The 16,253-nt window shown below is 48.4% G+C and overlaps 2 protein-coding genes across 4 annotated transcripts in view; both read right to left on the bottom strand.

Moving 5' to 3' along the window:
• Positions 1-6,145, bottom strand: part of LOC119461781 (chymotrypsinogen A-like) — a 53,727-nt gene extending 47,582 nt beyond the window's left edge. Inside the window, exon 1 of the mRNA XM_037723157.2 lies at positions 5,933-6,145. The gene's annotated coding sequence lies outside the window, so the exon portion shown is untranslated. The remainder of the gene's footprint in view (positions 1-5,932) is intronic.
• LOC119461780 (complement factor B-like) overlaps positions 6,010-16,253 on the bottom strand; it is a 190,843-nt gene continuing 180,599 nt past the window's right edge. For all 3 annotated transcript variants that reach the window (XM_049672156.1, XM_049672157.1, XM_037723155.2), the window contains exon 9: positions 6,010-6,145. In XM_049672156.1, the coding sequence (XP_049528113.1) occupies positions 6,106-6,145 (40 nt within the window). In that variant the 3' untranslated portion in view covers positions 6,010-6,105. The remainder of the gene's footprint in view (positions 6,146-16,253) is intronic.

The raw sequence follows: 16,253 nt of genomic DNA, 5'->3' as shown, positions 1-16,253 counted from the left end.
TATGGTATTAGAGATGGCTTTTATTACACCATCACCAAATCTTTCAAGAAAGCCTTATTAGACACTGTTCTCCTTTGGCATTTTTTTTTGTACCACCGGTACAACACATTCATATGCTTCTGATATATTCGCCTTCTGCAAGCGTGGGCGAAGCACCCACGCTTGCAGAAGGTGGCGTGAAGGCTGACAAACTGTTATCAACACTGCTGTTGCAGTGCCGTAGTTCCCAAAGCTTCGTTCTCTACAATCGTTTAGTCGCCCTCGTGTTCTGATGAAGCACTCGTTCGAAACGCACCCCTGCCAACGTTTTGCATTAAGGGCCCCTAAACCACCTCAGGTATTTTTAAACGCGAAACATTTCTTGGCGATCATTTCCTACTTTGACCATATCTATCTATCTAGCGGCCTACGACTTCATGCTCTCATGGTCGTTTCGTTAACTTGGTATGTACCAAAATTGACATACTATGACAAGATTATATGGTGAACATAGATGATATGTCATGATATCAATATTATGACATGCATGTCATGTAGGTCATGACAACGATGACCCAGTGAAAAGGTTTAACACTCAAAAACCACTCAAATGGGTTCGCACGTGGGTGCTAAGTGAAGGACACACTACAGGATGCTGTTAGAAGTAATAGTCATGAGCATGACTCAGCAAAAACGACAATAAGCCAGCGAAAAAAGATTAACACTCAAAAACCACTGGAATGGGTTCGGAGTTGGGCACTAGTGAAGGGAACATTAAAGGACGATGGTAGAAATCCTAGTCATGAGCATGACTCAGCAAAAATGAGAATGAGTCCGCGAAAAAAGATTAACACTGAAAAACCAGTGAAATGGGTTCGGACATGGGTACTAAGGGAAGGGAACGCAAAAGGATGCTGGTAGAAGTCATAGTCGAGAGGAAAACAGCGCGAAAAAACACGACAAGACAAGAAGGGAGACACACACCAGCGCTGACTGACGACTGAATTCTTTATTCAGAAAGTCATAGTCATGAGCATGACTAAGGCTGTCACCTTAAGGTCTCTTAGGTGTAGCTAAAGGGACTCCTGAGGACTCATGACATGAATATCATAGCATGCGTGTCAGGTAGGTCATGAAAGAGCCGCCTACGTCTTCGTGCTCTCATGGTCGTTTCGTTAACTTGGTAGGCTACCCGCCCTCTGCTTCGCATAACATCGATTCCCACAGGGCGTGGGATCTGCCGCCTCTTTTTGAACATTTCAAATAAACACGCGCATCGATTTCAGAATGCCGTCACGATCAACGATGTCAAACGCTGCAGCGCTACACGCCGCAGGCGCGCCACACACACAGACACAAAAATGCCGTCCTCCTCTCGTGGCCTTTCCGGTATCCCCAGCGGTCGTCACGATGTCAGCGGAGTGCATCTGGTGATGTCAACAGCGGCTACGACGCCCATTGGTCGAACAAGGACCCACGGCTTTCGGTTTGTCTGCTAGCAGGTACGCGCGCTCTCTGCTTTTCCTCGTCGTGTTGCTCGCTTGTGCGCCCTTGCGGATCGGTAATTACAGCCCGCAACGCAAGTGCCAAATCACTCGCGTTCCATCCAACACAGTCGTGCTTACCGGTCTGATTAGCTGCGCGAACAGAGTGCGACAGTGGTGGCCTTTCTAGACGTGCGCGAAACACAGGGTCCATAGCGGCACGCTTCGCATGAGCATGGGCTGGCGCGGCATGCCACAGCGGGTAGCACGTTGTCGGCACAGTAACTCGCCGCCCGCCGTTTGCCATTCACGGGCCGCCGTTTGACAGCGGTTCTGCTCACGAACGGCGAGATTTCCTTGCCGTACGTAGATAGGATGAGACTGGGACTCACTTGTGCGGCAGCCTCACCGCCGCTGATCACTCGACGGCGCCAATATCAACGTTAGGCCTTTACCAGTTCCCTTCAAAGCTACAGCGAACGGCGCTTCGAAATAAATTACCAACGCTCACAAGCCGCAATATTTTCTTATCGTTGTTATCACTCTTTGCAATAATTGTACACAAAGAAGACAAATACGCTCATATTAGCGGCGCCGTCGGCTGCGATGCGAGCACAGCCGAGTCCGTTGTCTCCCGTCGGTAGCCGTGCACTGCAGCTGAGCTGCAGCCGATGTTTTCGTCGCCGGTGGCGGAGGCGCGCAGCTTCGCGGTCGTCGATTGGCCCGTTGATCGTGCTGCTGGCGGCGCGCCGGCCGAACTGCTGTCTACTTTGGACACCTCTCGCGCGGCAGAGGTTCTACGGCACTGGAGGCCGGTTCGTCGTCGGTATATTTGCCGCTAGCGTGGACGTGCCTTAACCGAAAATGGACAGCGGTTGGCGATGACGTGTGTCACGTGACATTTCGAGGTTCACTCGGCGAGGAGGAGAGACCAGCTGACGAGAAGAGTAGCGAAGGAAAGAGCGCAACGAGCGAGGGCGTGCTTCGATCATCAAACTCGTGTAACTCCGCTATTTCGGCACCATTTCGAAAAACTACGCGACTACGTGTTCGTTGTAGACTCGTGCACAACTGCACCACCCCAACTGAATTTAGACCTCTGGGTGGTTTAGGGGCCCTTTAAGAATTTATTTTGTTTTATACATCATTTCTTCACAGTGAGGCAAATAGAAAATGAGAGCGAGATAGAGAGAGAAAGAAATTGTAGCAGCACCAACGAGGCCACGCGCAGTTACTGGCGACGCCGCCCGCGTTTCTAGCCGCGCATGCGCCAAAGCCGTAGCGATGACGTCACCTCGCGTTGCCTAGTAACCACCGGCGCAGGTGCGCGCTGGCTTCGCCCGACACAGACACGCCTCCTGCCTGCGTTTGTGGCATGCCAGGAATGCTGTCGCTCGTAGGCGCCGACGTGTCCAGCGTTAGTCACGCGAAAGGTCACGAAAGGGAAGGTACCTCCGTAAATGATCACTCGAGAATGCCTTGCCTACATGCGTAGTTAAGTTAAACCAAGTTAAGACCTAGCAGCAAGCAAGTTATACCTAGCAGTAACAGCCAGTAAGACATGAGGATTGACACTTTCGGTGTGCCTAAGCTTTGCACGACCGAGTACAAACTTGCCCTTTTTTTACGTGTTGCCATGTTAATTGGTACGCTTTTTTATAGAACATGTACGAGGGCGAAAGGAACACCTCGAAATGTATTCCAGAAATTTTTATATTAATATTAATAACTTTCAGTTAATATGAATGTAAAATATATCATGTTGACTGCTGTAAAAGCTTCGTCAAGCGTTTATCGCTTTTAATCGCCTGTACTGATGGGAAATTATTATTATTATTATTATTATTATTATTATTATTATTATTATTATTATTATTATTATTAGCCACAGCTTGTCATTAACGATAGGCATTCACCGCACCGCAGTATGACCACAAGTCATGCTTCGTATACGAATGTGAATATAATTAGGGTGGTCTGAAATGAAAACGCGGCGTCCCACCAGCAGTTCCACGTATCAGTCATTCAGGTGTCACAGCAGTGGTTTCTCAAGTCTCTGAGTTTTTGTTTCCTGCATGTCGTAACTCAAACGTTCCCTAAATTTACAAACGTTTTCCTAAACAACACCTAAAATCCTCAGATCTAGGGAAATGTCCCTAGGGTTGACTGCGCTAAGATGTGGTCGCTTCTATGCATGTTATTTTACGTATGCTTTTTGGGCGCGTTAACTAAAGAACTCTTGAAAATCGGCATTATGTGCTCCAATATTTATGAGAGCAATTTGCCGTACGAGTGCGGCATATAATACATTATGAGGAACACTGTTTGCATGCTCTTATGTCTCCGTAGACGCTGGAACCTTCTGCCCACTATAGTACGATCAATTTGTTTTGACTAGCACATACGAGTAGAGGAAAGGCACTACACGTATCCTAAATACTGAGAGAAATATTCAGGAATTTTGGATATTGCCCCTTCGGCACTTTGTGGGACGTTATGGTAATCAGCAGGTTAATTGAATAGGCAACATTATAAAGAAATATTGCTTCCAAATATCAGCTGAGTTTCAACAAGTTTCAATTATGAGCGCCTAGAGGGCACTCCGTTCAAACGACATGTTCATGTACGGCCCTTAGTCGCAAAATATTACTAGGTAAAATCGCAGTTTCGGTCAAGGATGAGCGGCGAAGTGACACGACAGGAGTAAAGCGTTTTTCACCCTCCAGGCAGGGGCCTTGAAGAAGACCCACCAAAGTTAAACCGTAAAGCATTTTGTTACAGCTACCGCTGTAATGGCAGTGACCGTGGCAACAATTTGGCATCTCGACAGCGAATTTTCTCAGACGACTACATTACATATTTAGCGCCCTATAACCAGCACCAATCACAACCTACGTCTTCAAAATGACTTACTCGTGTTGGTGCAACACTTGGTCAATGAGTCTAAATTCACCTAAATGCAAAGAAATGTCTTTCACTCGTAAACACTCAATCTCTAGTTTCCCTTATCACATAAATGTTAACCTGGTTTTTCCCAGGTTCTTAACACAAGTCTCTAGGCATTCATCTCGCACCAAGCGTTTCCTGGACCTTTGAGATTACTACCACATGTGCTAAGGCTTCAAAATCACTCGGGTACTTACGCCCAAACCTACGTAATCAACCCTCCAACATCCGCAAGCTATAGCTTGTCAGACGTTTGTTAGCACGCACCTTGAATTTGCCTCTCAAATTCGCTCAACTTATCATAACAACCAAAACAGCTTATTCGAATCAGTTCAAAAAAGGGCAGCTAGATGTATCGCACCTGAATTTCGCTCTTAAGTACTCTGCGTAAATTTGCACTCTTATCATCACTTCACAAGTACGTTCATGCGGTTAGAAGATCTTCTTTACGGCTTCAACTCGCACCTTGCACATCACGCAGATTGCATAATCCCCTCAGCTTCACGCGCATCTACGGGAACGCTCATGCATTCAATTGGTTGGCGCTTCCTCGTGTCATTCGGTTACGGAATGCTCTTCCTGATTTCATCGTCTCCGAAACAAATCCTTATAATTTGCCGCCAGCTCATAAGATAATTTTCAACTGCCTAACTTCGGCAAAAGGCATGACGTCGTGTTTCCCCCCAGCTTTATGTCTTCTTTACGCTCTCTTGTTTTTATTTACTAGTTCATTTTTTACATTATCCTATGACGTTGGAGTTGGTACGTTTGTACATTATTATTCTGTCTGCTGAATGAACTGTCTATTTTGTCTTCTTGTCTAACATGTGCGCTACCGTGTCCTATTTAATATGTACAATGCTTGAATGTTTGTATAAGATGTTGCGTATACATTTTTATACCGTCTATTTCTCACGTATGTATACTATGTTTTCATTATACCCATTTAGTCCTCACTGGGATGCTCCCTTTACCAATGCCTTATATGAGGCCTCTAAGGAAATTTATAATAAATAAATTACTTGCGCGGTGAGCTACTTCAGGCTTATTAATGCATGGTTCAACAGCATCATGGAATTTTACAGGGTTTTTTTTATTGTGGGGTGTTTCAGGGTGACAGCTGCTAAACCTGCCCTTCCATCATTTATATCATTCCTTTTGGTGCAAATATGTAATATTAGGCCATTGAACCGTCGTTAGCCTCTACTGACTGCATTCCTGCTTCTAAATGAAAGTCAGCAGAAAGGCTTGACGATCTGGATGATTATGTCGCATACGGTGATATCGAACTGCCGTTAGGGCACACCATTCGGCGCCCAACGTTTTGGTCACCTGGCCAGCTGACGCATTGGCGCCATATGGGTGCTCTCCAGCAGCAGCGGCCGGGAGAACGAAGCAGAAACGATAAAAAAAAGGATATGGTCCCTCCGGGTGAGCGATTGCACATAACACTAGGACAAGATGATGAAGCTGTCCGGTCAAAGCAGTTACTATGAAGCGAAGACAAATCTGCAAACACTTACCTATGGTGCCATTTGTGAGTTTCTCAGCGAGCCATTTGAGAGCGTCGAAATCGCGTAGAATAAACAGGTGTTCGCCGATAGGATTGGAGGCGAGTCTCTCCAATGCATCCTTCTGCAATGTACCTGTGATTCCGACGCAATATATTTCAACGTTGTACTGACGCTTCAAGAGCTCAGCTTCCTTTGCAGCGCTGCCACCAATGTTTGCTTTTCCTGCATTGGCAAACAAGGAAACAGAATGCTTATATTTGATTTGCATCTGTTCATACAAATGTACATATTTCAACCATGCTAGCCAATGCGAACAATTTCCTCAGTTCTAAATAACAGGAAAAGTATGATAGTCACAATGTCCGGGCCGAATTAGTTCTCGTGTTCATGTCATATGTCACCGCTCATGTCATATGGCTCTCATGATCACGCTTGTACACTTTCCTGCATTCTACACAGTTCAACGCGAATGTGCTTCCGTACGCCAGTCTTTCCAATGGTATTGCTCCAAATCGAAATAAATTTGTGCTAATATTGCTGCGGCATTCATTCCAAAGGAAGTTTCGTGGTTGTTAAGAGCAGCGGCTGTGAAACAAGATATCGGATCATACCCACTAAGTTCTTTATTTTACTTTTATTTTGCGCATATTATAGACCCTTACGCTCCTTCTCTTTTATTAACAAATCATTGATCTTGATAAAAAATTATTACCTTAAAAACTTAAACCTTTAATTAGGTGTCCTGTGCTATCTTCTACTGAATAGGATTAATAATCAGAATGAATGTGGCTATGTGGTAACAAAATATGCCTTACAGTTCAGCCGCCTTTTCTACGCACCACGCATTGATGCTCATCATGTGAACATTTTCTCCTATAATACTTTGCTTCATAAATTCTGATGTGGATTTGTACAGTAATGAACTGCCCTTTGAATTCTTCTAAATAGTTTCTCGCTTAATCGCCGGCTTCCCGATTGCGAACAATCAGTAGGTTGCTGCTGCCACTCTAACTGTACATTTAGCAGCATTTTCCTCATAACTGTCCACGACATTACCGCAATATTTGCTGGTTAGTTAGTTTGTTCTCTTTCTGTGTTGCAAGTCGACTTTTTTCTACCTAGGCATTTAAGAACTTAGGCAGCCGTCTGTTTTCTGTTATATTGTTACGGTGCAACCAAGGGTGGCGCCACTATGAAGAAGACGATTTGACATGTAGAGGTAGAATCTGTCTCGCCAGTCATCTTGTTTATGGATCGTTGCGTCTCTTATATATATTGTAAATACACCTGTATATGTGACTTCTGCAACGTAACAAATTGAATAGAGGTGGGGGTAACCACGAGAAACAACAACGGAGCTTCGCAGTGGTCGTAACCTCGGACAGAACAACATGACGGACGAAACAGGACCCGAAATGGCGCGGCCCGCATCAGCGCCTACAACCCGGACGGCTATCCGGGCTCAGCCGCCGGATCCAGGAAGGTTCTGCGGTACAGGCCACCTCGACGCAAAAGACTGGATGGCCACGTATGAGCGTGTAAGTGCTCACAACAAATGGGGTCCCACGATTATGTTGGCTAACTTGGTCTTCATACCCACAAGGCACGGCGAAGGTGTTATAAGACAACCACTAGGAAGTGCTTAACGACCGGGACACATGTACGCACAAGCTGAGGAACTTCTTCGGCCGTGTCGCCGGTCGGAAGAACGCCGCTAAGAACTAGCGACTCGCGTCCAAACGTCCACAGAGCCATACGTCTCTTACATCCAGAACGTGGTGGCTCTGTGCCGTAAGGCCGACAGCGATATGCCTGGGTCAGACGATGTTGGGCATGTGCTGAAGGGGATCGCTGACAATACTTTCAACCTGATCATGTGCAAAAATTGTGGAACAGTACAATATATCATAAAAGAGTGTCAACGCTTTGAGCAGGTGAAGAGCCGCCGCATTGCAACGCCATTCGCATGTCTGCCGAACACATCCGCGACATCCTCTTGTGACTACAGGTTAGGAATGCAGAGACCATCATGAGATGACCTGGCAGGGATAGCGCGGCGAGAACTTGAAGCCATGGCTCCTGCAGCCCTTTTTTTTCCGACCCAGTGAGCACAACAACTTGCCTAGAGCACCATTTGTCCAGGCAATAGTCCACGATGAACTCGCTAATCTTGGAGTTAATTCTGCATGTGCCGTTGCCGCTCCACAGCTATGTCATGATCTTTGTCCATCGACTGGTCAGCGGTATCCTGCACGCTACCGAAATCCAGCCAAGTGGCGATCCGCAGACGATCGGCGAATATGTTTTGCCTGCTGGCGTATCGGTCACGCTGCTAGCCATTGTGACAACGGTACTGTCGCCTCCCCTCTGCTACCGCCATTCCGCATTATCACTCCGAACAGAGCAAGCGTCGTTACCAGCCTCCATTTGAACGACAACAGCGAAACAATGACGCTCGTGCCCCTTGGAACAGTCCTTCGTCGTCATTCCGACGTCACCCACCCCGTTCGCCATCAGCTCGTCTAGTATCGCCCTATCACCGCAGGCTCGTCGCGCACCATCCCCGATGCAGCCCCGAAGCCCGTCTCTGGAAAACTAAGCTATGCAGCTCCCGGAGGTTACGCGGCATTGACGACTCGACCTCAGAGCCCCCTGGTCACTTTGTCGACCAAACAGAACTTGATGGACGTTATAGTCAATCGAGTCAATGTCCCAGCACTCATTGACGCTGGCGCGCACACATCCGTGATGAGTGCCCAATTGCGCCGACGGCTGAACAAAGTTCTCACACCCGCTGCATCACGCACCCTCCGTGCCGCCGACGGTGGAAACGCCGACCGTCCTTGGCGTGTGCACTGCTCGCATTGGCATCGCGGGGCACCTCACGGCTGTTTTGTTTGCCATTTTGGAACAATTCCCTTATGACATTATAGTCAGCTTAGACTTCTTATCGTCCCATTCAGCCCTCTTTGACTGTGCGTCTAGTGTCATTCAGCTTGAACTGCCCCACGGCTGGTATAGCCCACCAGTCACACAACCACGGTTATGCTCTCCTGAAGACATCCGCTTGTCGCCTCAAGCCACTACCGTACGTCACTCATATGTCGTTTCCATCTGTTCCTGAAGGCGTCCTGTGTGCTGTGTCTCACCGCTGACATACTGCTTGAAAGGAATTTGGCCGTTCCCCATACCGTACTTCCTGTTACAGGCAATCAGACTTCGCGCACTCTGATTGATTTTACCGGCTCGACTCAAATTGCTACCAGAGGCATGTCTTTGGGCAACATCTCGCCTGTGAACGATTGCGATATATAGCGATATATCAGCTCTTGACGCCCTGATGTCGTCGCCCTCTACAGGAACCTCCGATTCACCGACTCTCACAGACGAACTTTGCAAGGTGATTGCACCTGACGTTCTGTCTGCACAAGCTGCTGACCTCTGCTGTCTCTTGGAAACGTACCGTGACAATTTTTTTACCCTTGACGCTCGCCCGTTAGCCCAGACATCGATGGTCACCCATCGTATTTAGACCGGAGACGCCAATGCGATACACCGCCGGCCGTACCATGTTTCACATGCTGAACGACAAGTGATCCAACGAGAAGTCGACAAGATGTTGACTAAAGTCGTTATCGAGCCATCTTACAGGTCGTAGGGGTCCCCTGCTGTCCTTGTCAAGATAAAGAACGGCAGTTGGCGCTTTTGTGTCGAGAACAGAGACCTAAACAAAATCACGCGCAAGGTTTTCTAGTCCATGCCGCGTATTGATAACGCTTTGGAGTGCTTGCACGGAGCCAAGCACTTTTCATCCATAGACCTTTGATCAGGCTATTGATAATGACATGGACTCTGAGAAAACTCCCTTCGTAACACCTGACGGCCTCTAGGTTATACCGTTCGTCCTTTGTAATGCCCCGGCAACCTTCGAAAGAATGATGGACTCCTTACTTCGCGGCTATAAATGGTCCACATGTCTGTGCTATCAAGCACGATGTGATAGTCTTTTCACCAACTTTAACGAGTCATCTCACGCATCTGTAGGGCATTCTTGCTGTTTTCCGACGCACCGGCCTGCAGTTGAACTCATCCAAGTGCCACTTTGGACGGCGTCAAATTACCGTTCTTGGCCATCTCGTCAGTGCCGCAGGCGTTCAACCCGACCCTGACTAAATTCGCGCTGTCCACAACTTTTCTGTTCCGTCTTGCACCGCAGATGTAAGACGCTTTGATGGACTGTGCTCGTATTTCCGTCGTTTCGTCCCGAATTTCACCGAAACCGCCCGCCCACTCACCGACTTACTTAAGAAGGACGTTAATTTCACATGGGGCCTTGCTCAAACCAAAGCATTACCCGCCCTCGTACGCTTGCTCACGGCTCCCCCATTGCTAGCTCATTATGATCCATCTGTCGCCACTGAAATTCACACGGATGCCAGTCTCCATGGAAATGGGGCTGCACTCGCTCAATGGTAGCGTAACACAGAGCACACAATTACATACGCCAGCCGCCTCCTGTCATTAGCTGAGAGGAATTTTTCAATTACTGAACGGGAGTGCCTCGCGTCAGTTTGGGCAGCATCGAAATTCCGCTCCTACTTGTACGGCCGCAGATTTCCCGTGTCTACCGATCACCACGCCTTGTGCTGGCTCTCGTCACTGAAAGACCCCACTGGACGATTGGACAGATAGGAGCTACGGCTCCAAGAGTATCCATTTTCTATTTATACAAGTCAGGCCGCTGGCACAAGGACGCTGACTGCCTCTCCCGTCATCCTGTCAACCATCCTGAAAATGATGCGCATGACACCGACTCTTGCGTCCTGGCCATTTATGATCTGCGCGACATCCCCATTGAACAATGGCGTAATGATTGCTTACATGTTATTATCGATCGTCTCAATTCTGGTCATTAGGAGTCCATTCTGCCCATGTTCGTGCTCCGCGACGACGTTCTCTACCGTCGCAGCTTAGACCCTGCAAGACCAGAAGTTTTACTCGTTGTAGCATGCCATCCGCGGACCCCAGTTCTTCAGCAGTTGCATGACGCCCCTACTACAAGCCACCTCGGCGTTTCGCGTACCTACGACCGCGTATGGCGCCACTTCTATTGGCCAGGCTTGTACCGCTCTGTGCACCGCTACGTTGCAACCTGTGCGCTCTGTTAGCGCCGCAAAAAACCTGTTGTGCTGCCCGCTGGACGACTTCACCCTATCGATGTGCCCTCGAACCATTCTTTCGCGGCAGTCTCGATCTTCTCGGCCCTTTTATGAGGTCGAAATCTGGCAATAACTGGGTTGGTATCACGACCAATAACGCGACCCGGTACGCAATCACGTGAGCTTTGCGCACAAGCTGTGCAACTGAGGTGGCGGATTTCTTTTTACATGACGTCATTCTCCATCATGGCACACTTTTAAAGTTAGAAAAAATTAAACGAAATAAAAAATAGCATTTTTTAAATTTCTACAATAAAACGTGATTTTAAACTTGACACCCAGTTTTCTTGGGCAAGAAAACATGGCTCGTTTTATACGACGCACACTACCTCAATGACTTCGTGGCACCATAGCACTCTATGTTAAAATAAGGCTGCGTTTATTTCCCTTTTCATTTGAGTAGGTTGTCCTGTATTTATTCTATTTTAAGATACTGCAACCAATGAGTCATTTCAAACAAGAGGGGCTAAAATAGCAAATAATAAGGCAAATGACAGAACGAATACGTTCATAAAAACAACCAAGGAAAACTCGGTGCAAAAATTTCAAGCCACAAATACTTTTAAAAGGGAGAGAACCATTGACCAGTTTCTCATGAGAGTCCTGCTCTCACAGCGACAGCAGTGGCAGGAAGTTAGTTCTAATCCTCAAGCGTGATTGGAAACAAGGGAAATTCAAAGCTCTTTGTATTCGCAAATGTAGGGTTAAGGAAAATGTTGACGGCTGTGACGAGTCTATAGAGTCGTGATGGTGTGCTCACATTTAGAACAGTTGAATTTATTTTCTCCTGACGAGCAGTTGTAAGGAAACGCCAGGTGAGAGAAAGAGACAAATTGCAACGTAAAGCTCCCTGGCTACAAAGAATATAACCAGCTGGGAGCCTCTTCACCCCCCTGCACAGCCATCTTGGTGCATCGTAAACTGACAGCTGTGCAGCATGAAATTGAATGTACCAGCATTCAGCACACTCTCGTTGAAATCCTGCCCAAGAAACGAGGGGACATGGCAATCTTCATCCTTAGCATTTACAGCTCACCCAGAGACAGGGGAGCCGACTTCTCTCCCATATTAAAGAAAGCATCTTGCATGGCCAAAGACGCTCAACTACTCGTCACCGCGGCTTTTAATGCCAAACATCCCGATTGGGGTTACCCCAAGTCGGACCCTAAAGGGTCCAGACTATGGGGAATCATTCAAGATACAAGGTCCACTATCCTCAACGACCCACAGCAACCTCCGACAAGGGTCGGAAACATTCAAGATACAAGGTCCACTATCCTCAACGACCCACAGCAACCTCCGACAAGGGTCGGAAACAGCGTATGTAAGGATAAATCCCCTGATCTTACCCTGGGCAGAAATGTGACGGGAGCCAAGTGGGAAAATATTGGATTACCGGTAGGCAGTGACCATAACATCCTAGTCACAACAGTGTTCACCTCACCTAACAAACGAACCCGCACGGCGGCACGTATAACCAAATGGGATCACTTCCGCCAGTATCGGGGGGAAACAGCCCCCGACACAATTCTTGACCTCGGAGAATGGATTAAGATCCTAAAGAGCGACGTCACAACCGCAACGCAGGAAATGAGTGTGGAGAATCTAGCGTCCACAGATTCTCGTCTCCTACACATGTGGGACGCACGAGAAGGCCTCATGCGAAGGTGGAGGCAGCAACGCCACAATAAGAAACTCCGACGACGAATCGCGAAGTTAGAACACGACATTGAAACTCATGGCACCACGCTTGAACGTCAGCAGTGGGAACAAACATGTAGCAGTCTGAACGGTCAAATGGGCGCCAAAAAAACGTGGCATCTATTACGCCATCTCCTCGACCCTAACAGCACCAAATCCGAGACCCGAAAACGTCTTGAACGCATCATTCACCAATACCCGGGCTCGGACGAGGAGTTGCTTGACGAACTGGCCAATACCTATATCAATACCCAAGCCAATTTAAATGGCGGTAGTAACACCAGAACGACGCTACCAGAATACCGGGGAAACCCTAACCCCCAACTCGATGCTGATTTTTCAGAGACCGAGGTTTGCGCGGCACTCCATAGCTACGCACAACATCGGTACCAGGTCCAGATAGAGTGACCAACAAAATGCTCCGCAACCTCGACTTAAAATCAGTGGGGGCTATCACCAAATACATGAATAAATGCAGGAGATCCGGCCAAATACCTGCAGAGTGGAAGCACGCCAGGGTCTCCTTCATTCCGAAACCGGGCAAGAAACTTGAGCTCGGCAACCTCCGACCCATCTCCCTTACCTCGTGCCTGGGTAAGCTGATGGAGCACGTTGTGCTCTGTCGCCTACAAAATTTCGCAGAAGAGCACAGATTTCTTCCCCCCACGATGCTGGGCTTCCGTGCACATCTTTCTACCCAGGATGCCCTCATCCAGCTGCACCATGACCTCATCAAACCAGACAGTGGTAAAAACACAAAAGCTCTATTGGGACTCGACCTTCACAAAGCCTTCGACCACGTGAAGCACTCCTCCATTGTCAGCAGTCTAGCCGCGCTACAACCTGGAGAGCGCACATACAATTATATAGTACCTTTCTCTCCGACAGAACGGTTGAGCTATCGGTAGGCTGCCTCACTTCCCAGCTGATCAAACTCGGCGACCGTGGCACCCCTCAGTGAGCCGTTCTCTCACCATTTATCTTCAACCTCGCCATGAGGTCACTACCCTACAAGCTGGATGCAATCCCGGGCCTGCGCCACACACTTTATGCGGACGACATCACGCTATGGACGACCACCGGGTCCGACGGGCAGATAGAGGAGACACTCCAGAGGTACGCGGACGTAGTCGTCCAACATGTGGGTGACGCAGGCCTCAAGTGTTCACAAAGCAAGTCTGAATTGATGATCCTCCGACCTCCCGACCTACGAAGAATAAAATCTCCACTACCCCTTATCAACGTACTGGTTAATGGCACGCCAATACCCCAAGTGGAGCACATTAGGATACTTGGCCTCATCGTGCAGAAAAACCACTACAACAATATCACACTAGACCGCCTTGCCATATCGGTAAATCAGACGGCTTGCTTGATACACAGGGTAAGCGCACGCAGGCAGGGCATGAAGGCGAAGGAATTACTCCAGATCATTCAGGCCTTTGTCGTGCCGCGTTTCACGTACGCTTTGCCATACCTACAACTCCGACAAACCGAACGCGATCGCCTAGACCGCCTGATACGCAAGGCTTATAAGACCGCCCTGGGACTTCCCGTAATACCTCAACAGAATGCCTCCTCAGTTTGGGCCTACACAACACCCTGGAGGAACTCCTAGAAGCGCAAAGGACTGCGCAAATATACCGGCTTCAAGGAAGCAGGACGGGTCGTTGGATCCTGGACCGCATTGGCCACAGGTGCGCAATGACCCTGCCACGATTCCGCCAGAAATTAGGAGGAAATTCCCCATCAAGCCAATGCCAAAGAACATGTTGGCCGGCCACCACGATGGAAGAAGAAAAGCGAGAGCAAGGACTCTCCACAAAACTCACGGGTCTAACCCGGAAGCGGCTTACGTAGATGCCGCCAAATACCCAACCAATAACAACTTCTCCATCAGCGTGGTCTCTCTTCCCAACAACCGGGACTGCGAGTCCCGTCTACGCACAGCATGCTCGCTGAGAGCCCCCATTGCAGTTGAAGCCGAAGAGGTCGCCATCGCACTTGCAGCAGCGGCAGGCTTCACCACAATTCTGAGCGATTCCAAGGCCGCCATCAGCAACTTCACTCGTGGCATCGTAGCTCCTACAACGCTACGACTACTTCACCCCCTTCTCTCTTCTCGTTCTCAATTTCCCCCTGAGTATGGAAGAGGGGAGGACGATGACGACGCAGAGGTTTTCAATTGCCCCATCGAACTTGTATGGGTCCCGGCCCATTCGGGCAATCCGGGGAACGAGGCTGCCCACCAACATGCTCGAGGATTCGTCCACCGAGCAGCGGGACAGGCCTCCGACCCGGAGGACTCGAATAGGGAACCTTTGACCTCCTACAGTGACATCACCACCTACATAGAATCTCGAGACGATCGAGACCACCACCTCACCCTAAACTGACCAAGTGTCTGGAAATCACCTGGCGTCGCCTACAGAAGCATTCGTTTCCTTGCCCCGAGATCATCTCCTACATATACCCGGAGCTAATCGACCCCCACTGTAAGCTATGTGGAGAGATCGCCACTCTCAACCACATTATCTGGGACTGCCGGAAGGACCCTCCCCCCCACTCTCTCATGGCCACTCCCTCATCCCGGGCATGGAATAATATCCTCGCCGGGAGCAGCCTGGAGGATCAGCTCCGGGCCGTGGAGAGAGCCGGGGAGGTGGCTGTCAGGCACGACCTGACAGACTACCTCCCCCCTTGAACGACACCTATTGTCGAATAAAGTTGTACCTACCTATCTACCTACATAATGTCGTTGTCTTGCGGTTAACCCTATTCAGAGTCATAACGTCCTTTCTTATCTAATGTAATGTCCTTTTTTCATGTAATTTTTCTGTACAGCTTCACACGAGGAATGCAGACGCAGGGCCGGGGCAGTCCGTTGACACAGCATTCTGTCCAGAGAACACTTCTGCTACTTTCCCGCTATAAGTCCCACATTTCCTCAACACATATTCTTCGTGGGTTATTCAGTTTTTCCAGAAATCCGTGCAAACTGGCACATTACATTTTTTTAACGCTTCTACTCGCACTAACCGCTGCGCTGTAAAACCTGGATTTGCACCAATACGTGGATGTGTGACTACGCAGCAAACACAGGGCACGCCACTCACACCACGGTAACAGCCAGACTGCGCCAGAAGGCAGGTTTTACAATATAGATAAAGAAAATGCATATACTCCGGGAAGAAATACATGGAGTTGTAAGGGCGGAGCATATTATAGAGTCCTAACCTCGTGACAGCACTTTCAAGGTAATTTTTCAAGGGTAGGTATGTTACACAACGTCGATAACTTTAAGAAGTTTAGTAGAGTTCTGCTTGAAGTTGTGGTTCTGTAAGCGAGAAAAACAAAGTAAGAAGTGAAACTTGACAATATGTGCAAGTGGATGCGAGTTTTGATAAGGT

The sequence above is a fragment of the Dermacentor silvarum genome, chromosome 8 (genome assembly GCF_013339745.2).
Source record: "Dermacentor silvarum isolate Dsil-2018 chromosome 8, BIME_Dsil_1.4, whole genome shotgun sequence".
NCBI lineage: Eukaryota > Metazoa > Arthropoda > Arachnida > Ixodida > Ixodidae > Dermacentor > Dermacentor silvarum.
Note: the sequence above shows the minus strand (reverse complement) of the source record. Positions and strands in the feature narration are given on the sequence as shown.